General features: G+C 46.4%; 1 protein-coding gene across 1 annotated transcript; it reads left to right on the top strand.

Annotated features, from left to right (window-relative positions):
• The first annotated feature begins 8,789 nt into the window (after positions 1-8,789).
• Positions 8,790-16,378, top strand: ackr3b (atypical chemokine receptor 3b). The gene is made up of 2 exons (XM_056589258.1): positions 8,790-8,950; positions 13,766-16,378. Exon 2 carries the CDS (start codon positions 13,812-13,814, stop codon positions 14,964-14,966), a length of 1,155 nt encoding a protein of 384 aa, XP_056445233.1. The 5' UTR covers positions 8,790-8,950; positions 13,766-13,811; the 3' UTR covers positions 14,967-16,378.
• The last annotated feature ends 1,367 nt before the right edge of the window (positions 16,379-17,745 follow it).

Genomic DNA, 17,745 nt, shown 5'->3' with positions numbered 1-17,745 from the left:
CGATTTTCACTGCAGTGCCAAAACTGGTCTGCTCAAAGTTGAATCAAATAACAAACAAAGTGTCTGATTTATTTTCCATGATAAGACAGCATTTTTTCCTTCCATGTGTCCTTGTAATGGCAGGGGAGGCAGGCTGGCCCGCGAACGAAGTGGCGGATATCCCATCTTTTTGCCAGACCAAGACATATTTATAAAAAGTAAATCAAACTTGTTGGCTTTGCTTTCTGTGGTTGCACCGCAGCAAGGCGTGGAGTTCCATGGCACTCGTTGGAGGAAGAGCTGAATCATCAAGACCGAATTGGGAACGTTTTGAGATGACTCAGAGGACTTTCCCAAAGTCCTGGCTTCATTGGTCTTTGGGTTGAACCGAAACTCTTATTGTTGTCATTCCGAAACCTAAGGATTCAAAGCTCCGTTTAGTAGCTTTAGACAGTGAAGATTGTTCAGTTATATATATATCAGTTATAGAATGTGATTTTTTTTAAATCACTATTGATTAGCTTTGACTACCGATATCTAGGCTAGTCAAGCTACGAACCAGTTGAAATTTTACAAATTGCAACTTTAAGTGAGTAAACTAATTGATCGTAACTAGGTTACCCCAACTTCACTCCCGATCACAGTTGTTGGTCTGAAGCAGCGAGTAAGTAAGTGCTTTCAACGCCAAACAGCTAATTCCTAGCATAACACTGGCAAGAAAACACAAACACACCAGGCCTGTGTCACTTAGAGCCCCCCATATCATTCGTCAAGAAAACTGACCTCTGATACGACCGCTAATTAGCTGCTAGCCTGGAGGTCTAAGCTACCAACTTAGCAACAATAGCTCAGACGGCGGTAACTTTTGCTCTCTCGCTCTTTATCCCGCTTAGCTCAAACTAATCCACGTCGACGTTTTCTCTTTTGTCTTTTAATCCAGGGCCAGCACCCCGACATGCATGATCCATCCACCCACCCACCCGACCAGACCCCACCCAGACCCCACCCACTACTCAGTGGGCCAGAACCCTTTGAATGGAGTTGTTGCCATTTTAGGGTCCTTTTTTGCCGGAAGCTCCTGAGGCAGGATTTTAAAACCTCCGTACCGGGTCATGACCCCTGGTCAGGCTGCTGGTGGTACGGTTGTTGTTGTTGTTGTTGGCCCAGGCTGAATTGGGGGAAGTCCGGGGAGGTGGGGGAGGAGTCGCTGTGGGGGGTCTTGTCCTGCCCACAAGTCACAAGGAGGGTCCCTGGAGCCCCGGAGGCCACTCCAGAGCTAATAACCTGGTGGTCCTCCTGGGTCCGCTAGTGAGCTCAGACATGGACGGTGTTCAGGTGTGTGCGCGCTTGTGTTGGGGTGAGACCCCTCAACTTCCTATCACCCCCATCCCTCCCACCACCCCCACCAACCCTACCACCACCACCCCTATCCACCACCCCCACCACCACACTATCACCATCAAAACCACCACAACCTCCTCCACGCCACCCCACCCCACCACCACCTCCACCTTCCCTTCCCCAAACTGAGGGCCATTGCCAGAATAAGAGCATAAATCAGTCAGGAATGTGACTAATGAGACAAATGAAGTGGCTCAGCGGCCCCCTCCCCTTCTATACCTAGGGCACTAACCCATGAACACATTGTACTCTTTCTCCCTCTCTCTATCCCCCCTTCTCTCCCCTTATCTCTCTCTCTCTCTCTCTCTCTCTCTCTCTCTCTCTCTCTCTCTCTCTCTCTCTCTCTCTCTCTCTCTCTCTGTCTCTTCCTCTCTCTCTCTCTCTGTCTCTCTCTCTCTCTCTCTCTCTCTCTCTCCCTTGTTGGGCGTTCCACAAAACTGTGTTTATAGAGAGGGAGTTGAAGACACAACACCATGAGTGCTATGTTTATTAAAGAAAAATGGACACCCATTTCAAAACATTCAGCTTTTACTTAAACTACAAGACAATCTCTAAACTAAACCAAAACCAGTAAAGTCTATCAGATTCATATCTGGGCAAACGGTGTCATGCAGTATAACTTGGTCAACCAATGAGCAGGGGACACTGTCCCTTGCTTTGTTCGCAAATGTTCATAATCCGGAACGTTAAAACACTTTCTTTCACCAATGTCCATGAGGAGCAATGTCCATCCTATCTGGAGAACCACAAAGTCCATCATTAAGCAAATCTCGATAAACAATCTCTCATCATGAACGGGTAGCCAAGTCGTTTTGAACCGCACAAAGAAATATCCAAGCAATGTTTCGGCCCTCTCGCTCGCGAAATAACGCTCACTTAGAGCATCCAGTTCGAGGCGTTCCTTCGCGAGATGTGAACTCATGAAATGAGGGCCCCAGGCAGCAAACTTGGTCAGCATATGAGAAGCCAATCAACGGCTTTCATCTCTTTCGTCTCGCTACGTGGACATCTGGACGGTTTCAAGAGAAGATATTCCATGAATAAATGTTTAGCAGAATAAAACGAGAAAAACTCCCTTTATGGATTGACTCATTGATGGCCGCGTTTTATTGTTGAGTAAACACTCTTCTTTCGAATTTCTTTATTGAGTGAATAGTTACTGGTTGTTTTGGAATATAAACAAAAGTTCATTATGTGAAGTATTACTCATTCCTGAGTCGTCCATTTACATTTGGCATTACGTAGGGGAGAAGCATTGCACAACCGTAATTTTGTTCTCTCTCTGCATCCCTGATTCGATAACAGTGTCAAGAATTTCAAACTTCAAATGGCTCAGTTTACAGCCAAATAATATGGCCTAATTCACACATGGAATAGCGTTTTCTTCTACAACTTCCGAAATACTGAGTCGTCATATAAATTGCGGCAAAGAAAACTTAACACACATATGATATGCGGTCCTGTGGCCACAACTGTGGGTCTATTTAATGATATGCGGCATTACATTAACACACATAGTTTCTCATCAGTATTGTATACATTATCGTTATCGACTTGCGTTCCTAATATGTGTCCCCCCGTTAATTTACATTGCCATGGACTGTATTATGCGTTATGTGTTTAGTTTGGGTGTGTTTAAACAGATGGATGCACACACGCACGCCTGCATTCAATCATTCCTTTTAACACTCAATCGTGGTTAAACTATGTTTTCTCACAATCAAATAGGCTACTCATCAATCCTATAAGTTATGGGCTTGTAAACAATGTCTGTGTCAAGAAAGTATGTGTTTGCTGTACGGTGTTTGCAGATGCATTGATTTAAATACAACTTATTACCGCTGTATCAGCACTTCTTTCCCAAATAATTTAACCGTTATCATTTACCCTGAAACGATGAAATTTTGTTTTGGAAGGCTGGGATTAAGCCTACTTTGCTCGAGTTTATCATTGTTATTATTATTATAACACATGGAATAGCCTACTACAGTGTTCGTTCATGGAGCCCCTATGAAAAAAAAAATTGCAGTTCTGACCTGCCATGGTACGTCAAAATAGCAACACCAACTGCGCTATCCGCTATAGACACTTTGACCAGGTATTTGTCGGTCAGTCACACAACTGCTTCATCGATCTGTAAGATAGCACCATGTATCATTTGCGCCGGAACACGCCTCTGCTTTTCGCCGACACGCCTCTCAGGGCGCAAGTTTAGTGGCGCAGGTTTGCTGCGGGGGAAAATCGGCTTTGCGCCGGGTGCAAACTAGCAAAGATACATGCGTCGGTGTAGAAAGTCAATTGCGCTGGATGCAAGATAAGGCCGCAGGTGTGCAACATCCGCCAGCCCAAGAGTCCAATCAACCTGACTCGGGCCAGGAGAGGCTGCTTAAACCAGACATCATCCACACACACTCCCACATTCGCGCTCATGCAAACACATCTCTCTCTCTCTGAGACTGTCATCAGCTGTAGTAATAGCCTTATTAAAACCCCCTGTTGGAAGCTTCATCCATTCACGCAAATGGGTTTTCTTTGATAGAATAACTCTGTTTCTTGTTTCCAGCCCAGGCTTTCTGCCGTCGCACCCCAGGAGTTCTGCTTTAACAGAGTCTGCTGGATCCCAGATACGTTTTAAAAAGATACAAAGTCACAGAGTTCCGCCGGAGGCCGTCCAGCCCTAATTTGACTTAAATCACTGTTCCATGTAAAGCATAATACAATCTCAAGAAAAAATATTTCCTGCCTTCTTTTGATTGACAGGTCCCATGGGGCCATGGTCAGGTCCCCATGGGCTTTTGATTTGAGAATTAATCGGAAAATGTAGTATTATGATTTTCATCTGTATTAACACCAAACAACATGACTTTACTGAGGGTACAAACCGGTTTGGGGGCCCTAACAGTTGTGTGAACACTGAGCTGGGGATGAAACCGAAGTAGGCGTGACCGAGTGGGCGCGGCACGGCGATTTGAGCTCATTAAACAACCATCGACTTCCACATTGTCGATCGCACTCAGAAAAGCTAGTCGAGGGAAGCCAAACAAGGGGACGGAAAACGCTGGTTTTAAATAAAAAAGTGAACATGGGTATGGGTTGGGTTTCTATGGTAACGACTCCAGGAATGGGAGGCCGATGAAGATATTCCTTTACTGTAAACCATGAAACCAAGAAATTGTTATTACCAAAAAATCTGTTTATTCTCTGCTTTCTCTTGACATCTAATGAAATTGCAACTTCCAACACATCTGAAGTTTGTTTTGTGTGTAACAACAACTATTCTGCTTTGGCAGGCTTATCATGCAGCTGGCTAGAGGCAGCTGGCTAACAGGCAGCTGGCTAGCACACAGCTGGCTAGCGGAACTTCACACAATCCTAGGAAATCCTGAAGAACCTCCACCATATTGCTCTATCTCATAATCTGCTTACTTGGGAGTACAGGATGTCGGATCCACTCTCCAAATACTATTTATTTTTAAAAACCTGCTCTTTCACAGACCAAAGCAAACAAGGTCAAACCTCCTTCACCGTGTGTATAGAGGTACCGTGGGCCTACCTTGTGCACTGTGTAGCAGCCCGGACCTGCGGTTGGTCAGAGAGCTGGTTTAGACCGGTCTCCCGGATCTCCATCATGACCACACGCTCAGAGGCGTAAACGGTCGGCCTCTTCCTCATCCAAGGCCACGTTCTGGACCCCAAGCACACATGCGCTCGTCACAGATACACCAGGAATTTCTTTCAATCCATCAATGGATCATGGATCAATGGATATGGCTTTGTAAGTTAATGTGTGATGGGTTCGGCAACACTTGTGTGACATCTCACCAGATTCTTGGCCAGCACATATCATATAAAATAGTTCACAGTTTTCCTGACCCAAAGATACAGGTATAGTTGGTATCGTAATAAGCGGGTTTAGCTCAGAGTGGTGTGTGTGAAGTAAGAGAGTCTGACGTGGGAACAAACAAAGCAGCCTCGCACCTCCATGCTGATTGTCAGCTGTAGGAGCAGTTGGCGCCGCCCTGTTCTGCACAGACAGGTGTGCCGGATGCAGGTGTTGTGTTGTTGGTTCCGATGGTTATAATTAGAACGATGATACGTACCGATCCACCAGCGAGTCAACGCCTGACAACGGTAACCGTGGTTACAGTGATTTTGTAATTTGAGTCATTTGCTGTTTTTAAACAGGCAGCTTACATTTGTGTGAACTTTATTTTGTCAACACGTCTTCCGCAATGTGATTTCGCGAGGTTTTCTCTCTCTCCGATTTCAAGTCTTCGCTGTCGCAATCCCAATGACCTTCCCCCCCACTTCAAATCCAAAGAGCTTTATTGACATGAAAAACAAGCATCAGTGCTATAAAAAAAAGGAACAAAAACAAATAAACTGAGATATCGGCCTCTGGTTCACGGAGAGGAAAAAGGAAAAAATAGCTGAGCAGGTCGTATTCTCCGGTCCGCCCCCAGACATGACGGTGGAGCTGGTGGGCTGTTGGAGGGGTTGGTGTGTGTGTGTGTGTGTGGGAGGGGGGGGTCGATGTGAATACGCATCGACCTCAGCGACTGTCCCATTCACATACGAATGAGCCCCCCCCCCCTTCAAGCAGCTTCCAAAGAGCCTCAGGAGAAGAAGCTTGTTCAGCGGGCTCCATGAATCAAAGCAACAGGGGGAGGAACGGTTTGTGGGGGCCGAGTTTGGGTGTGTGTGGGGGGGGGGCGGGGGGGGACAATTGCAATTCTGCAAGGGTGCAATTCTGGGGCAACATTTACAACCAGAAAAAGAGAAGGAGGAGGGTGTGTGGGTGGGTGGGTGTAGGTGGGGATGTGTGTGGGCTTTAAAAGAGACACCTAACCGGCCGTTGCCTGGCAACAGGAAACCCCTGACGGCTAGAAAATCCTCCAGAGTAAAAAAAACAACTGTTATACCCCAAAAGAGGTTAATGTCATGGCACCCTGTCCTCACAGCCAATAGGAGCTGATGGATTTCTGATTCTACAGGTGCTGTTTTGTGTGTCTGGTGTTTGTGTGTGTGTGTGTGTGTGTGTGTGTGTGTGTGTGTGTGTGTGTGTGTGTGTGTGTGTGTGTGTGTGTGTGTGTGTGTGTGTGTGTGTGTGTGTGTGTGTGTGTGTATGTGTGTGTGTGTGTGTGTGTGTGTGTGTGTGTGTGTGTGTGTGTGTGTGTGTGTGTTTGTGCGTGTGGAGAAACTAACCAAACGTTTAAGTTGGCTCCGTCTGAAAGAGGGTTCTATCTTCACTTATTGGTTGAGGGAATTCATCTTGCCTGTCAGTCACAGGTGTGGGAAATGCAACGCAATCACTTGCAATTGGTGGAGAAACATATATGGAGGAGCAGAGAGGGAGTGGATGTTTTTGGTTGTTCTGTTTCTAAGTCTTGCTCTCTATTGCTCTCTCTCTCTCTCTGTATAACTCTTGAATCTTACCAGCAGCACATTTAACTCCAACTGTCAAGTTTGTGCTCATTTAATAATAATCATTTATTGAAATTATATAGCGCTTTTCTAGACACCCAGAGACTCTTTAGTGAAGGGGGGGGACCACACTCTTTATTTAAGAGGCCATACTGCCAATATAACGGGGCTCTTGTGCATTTAAGACTCGCATGTTGAAGTAGCTCATTCGGGAGGAAGCTGTGCTTGCGGAAGGTGATTTTTTTGTACAAAGATTCCACTGCAGTTTGTTTCCAAGTGAGGAACTGTTAGTGGACGGAATAGTTTGCTTGAAAAACAACTGCATCAACAGAATCATCCCCGGCTCCTCCTTTGCAGCGTGTGAAAGGACAATAAATATGACCTTTCGATTTAAATAATGTAACATAAAAACACCGAAAACAATCTCAGCTCAATCCTGAATGAGGAACCTCTGCAAGCAAAATTTCACTGCGCAAGATCACCGTTATATTGTCAGTAGGCCAAATGGCCCCTCATGGTTTATGACGATGCCTGCAGCCACCACCTGCAGGCCTGTAACACGAGGCCTGAGGCCAATAGTCTACAAGCTCGACATCGAAGACATCTTCATCGGCACCGAGTTATAGGTCAACATTTTATCTTTTAAATAAATATCATTGTACAATAATGACGAGGGTTTGTTCATGAGAAGAGATACCTCTTCTGCTTGACGCCTTTGGCTAAGAGTGTCAATCCCCCGGATGCAGAGAACAGACCCATTCTGCCCGATACTAAAACATCCATTTCGCACCGGAAGAAATCAAGATAAAAGCATTGTATTATCCTATTTATTTAATGATTTGGTAAATTTGGTCAAATAATTCCATTTGAAGGCTGTGAAAAGCGTTCATATATTTGGTTTCCATGCTCTGCAGACACGCGCATGCGCAACGAGACTGCCATGTGCAGCCCAGAGTTTATTCATTTGCAGAATATCCTGACGTATTGTCCTTGATGTCATAACCAGCTCCAATCGTCGTCTCAGGAATCATTATGCTACTTAAACCAGTAGTTAACCATGTAGTACTTTGCTTGGCTGCAGAATGAAGTGAAATATTAATTGATAATCCGGCTTTCAAAAGGGCCCCAGTGAAAATGTTTTTGAAATGACTGCAAAGATGCAACAACAGTCATTCATGAATGACTGCTCTTTGGTGTTCGGTCTGTGCCAAATGGCGCATTATTATGATGAGGGAGACGTTGGACACATGTTATAAACTGGTGAGGAGGGGGAAGCCAACGCTAGTTTAAATAAACGTTACTTTAGAGACAATCATGCAGTCTGTGTCACATCAAGTCCCAGATTAAAATGCATTGGATCATAAAGAATAGTGACGAGGCCTGTATGAACCAGAGCTGCCAAGTTTGGCAAATCCTGTAATGTTTTCATTTTTGTAACGATTAATCATTTATAAAGAAAGCATTTCAAACTTTACACAACTGTCGGTCGGTTTATCACATCTGAACGGTCTGGTAATCACCACTGAAATCCTTTTCAAGGAAGACTAACTGTAGGGATAGTGGTTGACTGGTTGTTTATTATTAAAAATAATTATAATTATCATCGTTACCATAATAATCATAAATATCACTATAATCATCGTTCAATAATACAAAGTGGCGATATAACTTTATATTTGCGCATGATTCTTGCTTATGAGTCCTTCCCCCGTCCCCCCACACACACACAAGCACATTCGCACTCCACATTGTGCGTCTAGTCCATTTTACGCACATCCATCGTCGCCGTCGGACGTCAGACCGCATTGAGAACGCATTGTCTGCATTCACGCGGCTCCGCCAGCCCTTTATGACGAGATTGGAAATCCGATGTTTCGCACATCCTTCATGGCCATTGTTCAGAAGCTGACACCACAATACGTCCCGCGGGCTGAAGGGTGGGCGTTGCTCCGCGCACCGCAGAATAAAAAGCAAGTGCACCCGCCGCAGCGCCCTCACACACACATACGCACACAGTCTCTCATTCCGCTCCGAGCAGAGCACTCCCCTCTTTATAAGCTCTCCTGTTGGGATACTCAACTATTTCCCTCGGTTCGATCTCTACAGGACGCTTTATCGACCGTTTTAAGGATATTTCCATCTGCAAGTAAGTGTATTCTACTCGACTTACTGAATGTGTTTTGTTTTTTTACTTTTATCTGAATGTCAAAAGTCTGTCTTTGCTCCACCCGCAAGAATGCCTTGCGTTGCTAAAATCGCAGTTGTCTGCAGAAAATACTTAACCGGGCCTGCATAATTTACACTTTAAAAGGCTTCTGAGGTCAGCAAGTGTGCAAGGCTCCTATATCCTGCAGGCGGTGACCGTCTCTTTAAGGGGGTCACAGCGGGTGGTAGGACAAAAGTGGGGGTCTATCCACCGGACAAGTTTACATTGAATGGGGGCCCGCAGATAACACTGTATGGAAGCAGCGGCAAACTTTTTCTCGCAGCTTAAATGAAGCCTAGATAGTGTTAGAGTTGGGGTTATGGGGGTACCAAAAGGGGACGTTTATACTTGTTAATCCCTTTGAAAAAAACGTTGCCAGAACGCGTCGTGGTGCTCGTATTAGTAGTAGGCCTACTGTTTAACAGCCAGGGCGAGTCGTGTCCGCCTCCTCTTTTTGTTATTCAGGAGTTTATAGGAAAAGTTGACTTTTGACTGCTGAATGGCCAATAAAAACGAGGAGGGTGCGTTGAATTGCGTCTGTTGCAAAACATCAGCTGGTGTGAATGATGTCGTAATGAAAACCCTAAGAAAGAGCGAATTCCTCCACAATGCTCCAGAGACTGAGAGAGGGAAAGAGAGATAAAGGGAAGAGAGAGGGAGAGAGACAGAGAGAGCGAGACAGACAGAGACAGAGAGGGCGGAGAGAGAGACAGAGAGACAGAGAGGGCGGAGAGAGAGACAGAGACAGAGAGGGCGAGAGAGAGTATCGGGAAACCAAGGCTCAGTGGCACCAAGTGATTACAGAGTGAGAGGTGGAGAGGGGTGGGGGGGGGAGTGATACTGAAGTTTACTGGGTCTAATGAATAGGCAGAGCGAGAGAGAGAGACACACACACACACACACACACACACACACACACACACACACACACACACACACACACACACACACACACACACACACACACACACACACACACACACACAGACAAACGCACACACGCACGCACAACAAGAGAGTGATACAGAAGAGACACAGAGACACAGAAAGAAAGAGAGAGAGAGAGAGAGAGAGAGAGAGAGAGAGAGAGAGAGAGAGAGAGAGAGAGAGAGAGAGAGAGAGAGAGAGAGAGAGAGATAGAGACAGAGAGAGAGACAGAGAGAGAGACAGAGACAGAGATAGAGACAGAGACAGAGAGAGAGATAGAGACAGAGAGAGAGACAGAGAGAGAGACAGAAAGGGAGACAGAGAGAGAGACAGAGACAGAGATAGAGACAGAGACAGAGAGAGAAAGAATCAGTGAGAGACAAAGAGAGGGAGAAACTCAGGGCACCGCCGTGCTCCTGTTGTTTATAAATACATTTCATTGTGTGATAAAGGCCACCCTGACGCAACGTCATTTGGGGTCGACCTCAACCACACACTGGATATATAACGGGGTGAAAGGTCAAACCCAACGTCCCACAGCACCTGTCATCGGAGAGGGCTTGTGGCCACGGTGTGAATACATATCGCCAGCGCACACTTGGCAAAGCCCTTGGGCAAGGCATTTAAAGCATTGCTTTTCCAGGGACGGACAGACAGGCACACACACACAATCACATACACACAGACTGTTTGTAAGGGAGATAGGCAGGGAGACAGACAGACAGACAGACAGACAGACAGACAGACAGACAGACAGACAGACAGACAGACAGACAGACAGACAGACAGACAGACAGACAGACAGACAGACAGACAGACAGACAGACAGACAGACAGACAGACAGACAAACAGACAGGCGATAAGGCAGATAGGCAGGCAGGCAGAAACAGTTGGTAAGACAGATAGGCAGGCAGACAGACAGACTGACAGGTGGGCTGTAGAGCAGCCCTCAGCACATTGTTATCTTTACTGTATATACGGTGTGTGGGCAGTGGACCCCCCCCCCTCCCTGTCTCAGTGTGAAACGTGGCCCCGAGGCTGCTGCCTGACCCGGGGGCCAGGGGCCAGGGATCAGGTGACGCTGGCGGGCCCCAGGGTCTGCCGTGCGTCGGCCATGTAAACACCCAGCATTTACAGCATTCACCGGCGGACCCCTAATTGGTCCAATTAGAGCCCTGATTTACGGGGGGCCGAGGCCCTGTTGTCACTATGACGATAGCGGTGGTTTTATTGTCGTTGGTGTTCCATTTTTTGCTTCTACTATGCTACGCTTTTTTTTTTTTTTTTTTTGCGAGAAACAATAATCAAACAGTGTATTGTTTTGGAACTAAATCCAAAGGATATTAATTGTGTTAAAGCTTTTCAAGGCTTTTCAGGCGAGACCGAAGGTCTCGCTCTTTGCCTCATTGACAATGAGGCAAACTGGTTTAGTCCGGTTCGTTCTTTTACATCTCACCTCCTCTACTTCTTCATTCAGCTGGCCACATTGTGCCTCCACCCTGGACAATAAAGGGTGAGGCTAGTAGGGGTTGAACTCTCCTCTCCCTCGTCTCACCCCACCCCTACACCTCCCTCACTGTCAGTCTCTCCATCTTTTGTTTATCATGTGCAGATGATTTAGGAGCTAGTTCACTACAGCTGTCCATCTACTCATGTTACCCCCACATGCTTTTAAGGCTATCTAGGTAACAACGTTAGCTAGAATAAACATCTGGCTGCTTCTGAGTGCATGTAAACAGAAATGGTGCTCCGTCAGTTTTATGGTCCAAGTTCTTTTGGAGCGAGCTAGGAACGTTAACTTTAAGTAAAACATGTATGCAATAAATAGCATGTCTGGTGTATTTGAGAGAGCCAGACCTTTCAAGATAAATAAACAGCAAACAACAAGCTTTTAGCAGGTTAGCGATCCCATTTGGTAAATATTTAGCCACACGCTCCCTCTTTACCTTGGCCCCGAATTGCAGTTACAAAACTAATGCTAATTTTTTCGTATTTATATATTTGAAATACATAGTTATATTCATTTGTTTATTTTGGCCGGTTCAATTTTTGCCCCTGACCCCTTCACGGAATCCACATTTTAACTTGTATTAGTTTAACAGACCATAATAGGAGAAGTGTGTTTAGACCATTGAAACATTCCCAATGTCAAGAGGCTGTTGAGTATTGACTTGGTGGACTTTTCAACTCTCGTAAATAGAAAACACACACACACACACACACACACACGCACGCACGCACACACACACACACACACACACACACACACACACACACACGCGCGCGCGCGCGCGCACACACACACACACACACACACACACACACACACACACACACACACACACACACACACACACACACACACACACACACACACACACACACACACACATCCATCACACTATGATGCACACAGTTGCACACTCAAGCACAGTGAGCTTCTTCTACCTCTCTCTCACACACACACACACACACACACACACACACACACACACACACACACACACACACACACACACACACACACACACACACACACACACACACACACACACACACACACACACACACACACACACACACACACACACACACTGTTTATCTGCCTGCCTGTATATTCTTTCTCTTATACAAACCAGCCCATCTGTCTCCTGCTACCTCTGTTCAGCACACAGTAGCAGATCTGGAGTCTGTGACCCTAGGTGACCTCTGACCCCATGTACTTGGACTGCTCTGGAACTTTAAAGGGAGCACTTTTCCACCCAATAAAGTTGATAGTCACTTCAAACAGACTCCTGTAAGGAAAGGAGCCCGAGTGTCTATGTTTCCCTGAGGAAGCAGGTCTCCACAGAGACGCCGTTTATCATGGGATGTCGAGTGGTCTACTGCTGCTACTGCTGATTAGATCTGTCGACTGGTCCGAAACATTTACTCACATTGTAGAAATAAATGTGAAAACCCCGAAAAGTCTAATCTAAGCAACAGAGTTAGCTGCTCACTTAACAAGAGTAGCTTCAGTTACACACTCCATGGATCATAATACGTGACGGCAAATTTCCTCGCATGTGAGACGGGCTGCGGTTGTGTCTGCGTTGGTAGCCACGGCGCTAGGCAACAGCGTTCTGCATGACAGCCGTTTGCGTGAAGCTAGCCTGTGGGTGCCTTTAAACACCATGTAAGGTTGATGGGACTGGATTACGTTCACGTGTCTGGACTCGCGAGTCGAGTGTGTTTCCGTAGCTATCTGGATCTAGATCAGTGCTTTTGCTCGACTTTTGTCTACTGATGTATTGTTTTTACTTTTACAAGACATTTGTCTTTTTTCAGCTCATGGATTTTTTGTTGTTTCAAACCAAGTGTCAATTTTACACACAAAGAATTGTCAATTTTTGTTGTTTCTATTAAGTATAAAGTATTATTAATTAACAGGTACTAGTATAATAGTATAATACAGGTATAGCACTCTCTATGAAAAGTAAAGTACAAGCTGTTGAATTATTCAAAAATTATTATTCTATTTTTTCCTTATTGCTTAAGAAGATTTTTAAGATTTGTAAAATTCCGTAGATAAAACACAGGTTTAGCATTAATCCAAAGAGATTTTAAGTGACAAGCGAGGCGCAGAACAACGAACACAAACGATCAGAATTCGAGTCGCTTCCAGACACCTGGAGATGAAATGTTATACACGAAACACCAAGTATTGCCTATCAATCCACCAACATGGGATCAATCGATCGATACATCGATAACAAGAACATATGTATCCATTGATAAAGTAGTAACAGTGCCTACAGGTGACTAACCCTGTGACCTTGTCTTTGTAGGTTGAAACCGTCCCTCCCATCTCCCCCCGGGGGCAGCAGACCAGCCATGAGCCTGAGCGTCAACGACCTGACGGAGATGATGGAGATGTGGGAGGAGCTCAACTTCTCGTCATCGGCGGCGGGCGCGGGTCCCTCGTCGGGGGGGTCGCCCGCGGGGGCCGACCCCCTGGACAACGTGACGCACGTGGAGGCCTTCATGTGCCAGACGGTCTTCAGCCAGAGCTCCTTCCTCTACTCCCTGTCCGTCCTCTACGTCTTCGTCTTCCTGGTTGGCCTGGCCGCCAACGCCCTGGTGGTGTGGGTGAACGTGCGCAGCGAGCGCGACCGCTACGAGACCCACCTGTACATCCTGAACCTGGCCGTGGCCGACCTGTGCGTGGTGGCCACCCTGCCCGTGTGGATCAGCTCGCTGCTGCAGCACGGCCACTGGCCCTTCGGCCAGGCCGTGTGCAAGATCACCCACCTGGTGTTCAGCGTCAACCTCTTCAGCAGCATCTTCTTCCTCGCCTGCATGAGCGTGGACCGCTACGTCTCCGTGGCGACGCAGGGCGACGGCCGCCCCAACAGCCGCAGGAAGAAGGTCCTCCGCCGGGCCGTCTGCGTCCTGGTGTGGCTCCTGGCGCTGGCCGCCTCCGTGCCCGACACCTACTTCCTGAGGGCCGTCAAGTCCAGCCACTCGGACGTGACCTTCTGCCGGCCCGTGTACCCGCTGGACAACCCCCGGGACTGGATGGTGGGCATCCAGATGAGCTTCATGGTGCTGGGCTTCGCCATCCCCTTCCCCGTCATCGCCCTGTTCTACGTGCTGCTGGCCCGCGCCATCCCGCCGGGCTCGGAGCACGAGCACCGCGTGAGCCGCAAGATCATCCTGAGCTACATCGTGGTGTTCCTGGTGTGCTGGCTGCCCTACCACGGCGTGCTGCTGGTGGACACGCTGACGCTGCTCAACGTGCTGCCGTTCAGCTGCGGCCTGGAGAACTTCCTGTACGTGGCGCTGCACCTGACGCAGTGCCTGTCGCTGCTGCACTGCTGCGTCAACCCCGTGCTGTACAACTTCATCAATCGCAACTACCGCTACGACCTCATGAAGGCCTTCATCTTCAAGTACTCCACCCGCACGGGGCTGGCCAAGCTCATCGACGCCTCCGAGAGCGAGTACTCGCCAGGGGCGGTGGAGAGCAGCGTCCCGTTGAACCTCTGAACCTTTATTGAGAAACGTCTTGTTGTGGTTGGGGTGTATGTGTGTCGATTCTACCAATGGATTTGTGATTTTGGAATAAGAGTAAGTGTTCAGAAATGGGACCAATACAAAGGGAGGAGGGTACAGATATATCTGCATAAACATATTTATATGTATTAATATATATACAGTATATATATATATATATTTGACAGCACGATCTCTCCTCAAACACGCGTGGCCAAAATCTAAAATGTTGGACAGAGGGATCCCTTTGGACGGGTGCAGCGTTGACCGCGCTGCACCTATGACATGACCAAGCGCTCTAGAGAGGCACGCGCCAGCTACGCCCGGAGACCAGCAAACACGACTGAACACCCCCTTCCTCCTTAAACACACACAGACACAGACAAACACACACACACACATACACACACGGACATCTGCTTGATAAAAAGGAGCTCGCAAACACTGCACGTTTACGATTCCCTACGTTTGGAGAACTTTTTCCGAGAGGTCCGCAGGGATCCCAGCCCAGACCAGGGGAACCCGGACACCCGCCGTTGTGTTTCCAGGTCGACACTTCTCTGAAACCAAAGGGCGGGGGGGGGGGGGGGGGGGACGACCATCTTTCAGAGGGTCCATGAGGGGGGAGCGGGGGTGTTACATCACATGTGTGTGCATGCTGTCTGCATGGAAATTAGGAATTTCACACTTAGAAATTCATACTTGTTTCTCAAACAAGGGCGGACAATTTCAGGGCTAACATATTTCCCGAATGCGTCTGTGGAGGTGGAGTTACAGGCTGTTTGTTGTTCCGTCTGCGCTGAAGTATTCATGCGACCGTGGACATAAGCTAGCGGAGAGCTGCACTCTTTGTGTCTTGTGAGGATGTTGAAGGCGTATAGCTCGCACGCCTTCGAACTTTGTTAATATATTGTATTCTGTGAATATGTGTATCGATATTTGCTTGTTATGCGTGTTGTGATGCGGTTGTCTCATTATGGCACGTGACATGTTCTGCTGTGATACTGAAAAGCTTTTAAGCAAGGAAGGTGTTTTTTCATGCTGTAAGATAAAAAAACATGTTACAGTATAATCCTGATTTTCAAAACGTTGCCGATTGACGGTTGTGTTTCCAAAAACCCAATATTTCAGGTTTCCTGTTTTGCTATCTTATTGTAGTTGTTGTAAACAATGTCTTGTGTAAAATAATAAATAAGCTCAAAAAACATAAACTGTGTTTGGTATAAGAATACTGAATGAAAATAGTGAATCACCTTAGCACCCAGGCGTGGGTCTTGCGGATCATTGCGTGCGTGGACGATGCCTGTATTTGGTATGTGGTGGCCGGGGGGGCAATTGTTTTTTGATTTAGTGGGGACTGCAACCCAGCAGGTTACTCCCAAACCAAACCAGCCTGGATTCAGGGCCATGCGAGTATAAGAGGCACATCTGTTCCAGGTTTAGCCGGAGAGACATTACAGTGGGATAAGAGGCCGGTCATTGAATTAATGTCTGGGTTGGGGGGGTTATATGGAAACACATGCATGATGTGGTACTACAGCATACCCCTCTGCGCCATGTGCTGATTTTACCCTGAAGAGGGTCAAAGGTTAAGTCAAACATACTGTGGCTGAGCACGCTTTCACGTGTAACATGTTCCGACAGGCAGGTTTCAATGGAAAGAGTGGTAAAAAAAATGAAGCGTAAAAGACATAAATGTTTTATAGTAGGCCTCTATACTCTAGGTGTCAAAATGGGTGTCAAAATATACTCTAGGTGTCAAAATGACTCTGTGATTTATCATTTTCTTAAAAACGTTACCCTTAAGCTGACATAAATGTGGCATTTAAACTAGTAGGCTTTTATACTGATTGGTAGACAGACAGGTAGACGGACAGACCTCTAACTTCTTTGGCCAATTGTTCAAAGTGAAAGTGTAATCCCAAACATTTTCAGGGTTTTCCATTCAAAGAAGGAGCCCTGGAGATGGTTTTGCAGAGTTTTGCCGGCGCTGAATAATCTGCATGTATATTCCCTCCTTATGCATGTTGAACGGGAGTCTTGAACGACCTCTAGAGCCTTGGCCAAACTAAACGGACCAAATTGCTATGAATATAAATGGCCTCTTTTCTTGCCAAAATGATTCTATGGAGGAAAAGATCCACGATGTGACAATTATCTCACCATGTAATCAGAGGGAGATGATTGCATATCAAGGGTTGATTGCAATTTCAATATCTTCCGAAAACCTGATTGGAACCCGCTAGCAAGAGCAGTGCATTTGCAGCATTACGATAAATCTAAACAAAGTTCATGAATATTATTTAAAAAAAAGATATATACTGTTTATGAACAGTTCACTCTATCTGTAGTCAAAACCCCACTTCTATGACCTGCAGGTCTTTACTTACTTTAAATATTCAAGCATGGAAGCATAAAGTTTTGAAGCTAGCATATGTTGAGCGTTTATGTATAAAAATAATACCACTGAGAAATAAACATAGAAATGTCATGGTTTTGGTTTAGGCAAACATAATTTATCTGGTCTTTTTTGTGAAACTGATAATCCTTGTAAAAGTTTTGTTACCACCAATTCCAACAAACTACAGAAACTTCACAAACATTCTGTCACAACCCCCAGTTTCACAGAAATCCAACGTTAGGGAGCTGTTGAGATAACATTGTGTGACTTTTCACATTTAGCTTCAGAGACAGTGAGGAAAAGAGATTCAGAGAGAGAGAGAGATAGATAGAGGCCAAGAGACAATGAGAGAGAGAGAGAGAGAGAGAGAGA

Source organism: Gadus chalcogrammus, chromosome 4 (assembly GCF_026213295.1).
Source record: "Gadus chalcogrammus isolate NIFS_2021 chromosome 4, NIFS_Gcha_1.0, whole genome shotgun sequence".
NCBI classification, from domain to species: Eukaryota; Metazoa; Chordata; class Actinopteri; order Gadiformes; family Gadidae; genus Gadus; species Gadus chalcogrammus.
The sequence above is the reverse complement of the archived record's forward strand: the minus strand, read 5'-3'. Positions and strand labels throughout refer to the sequence as shown.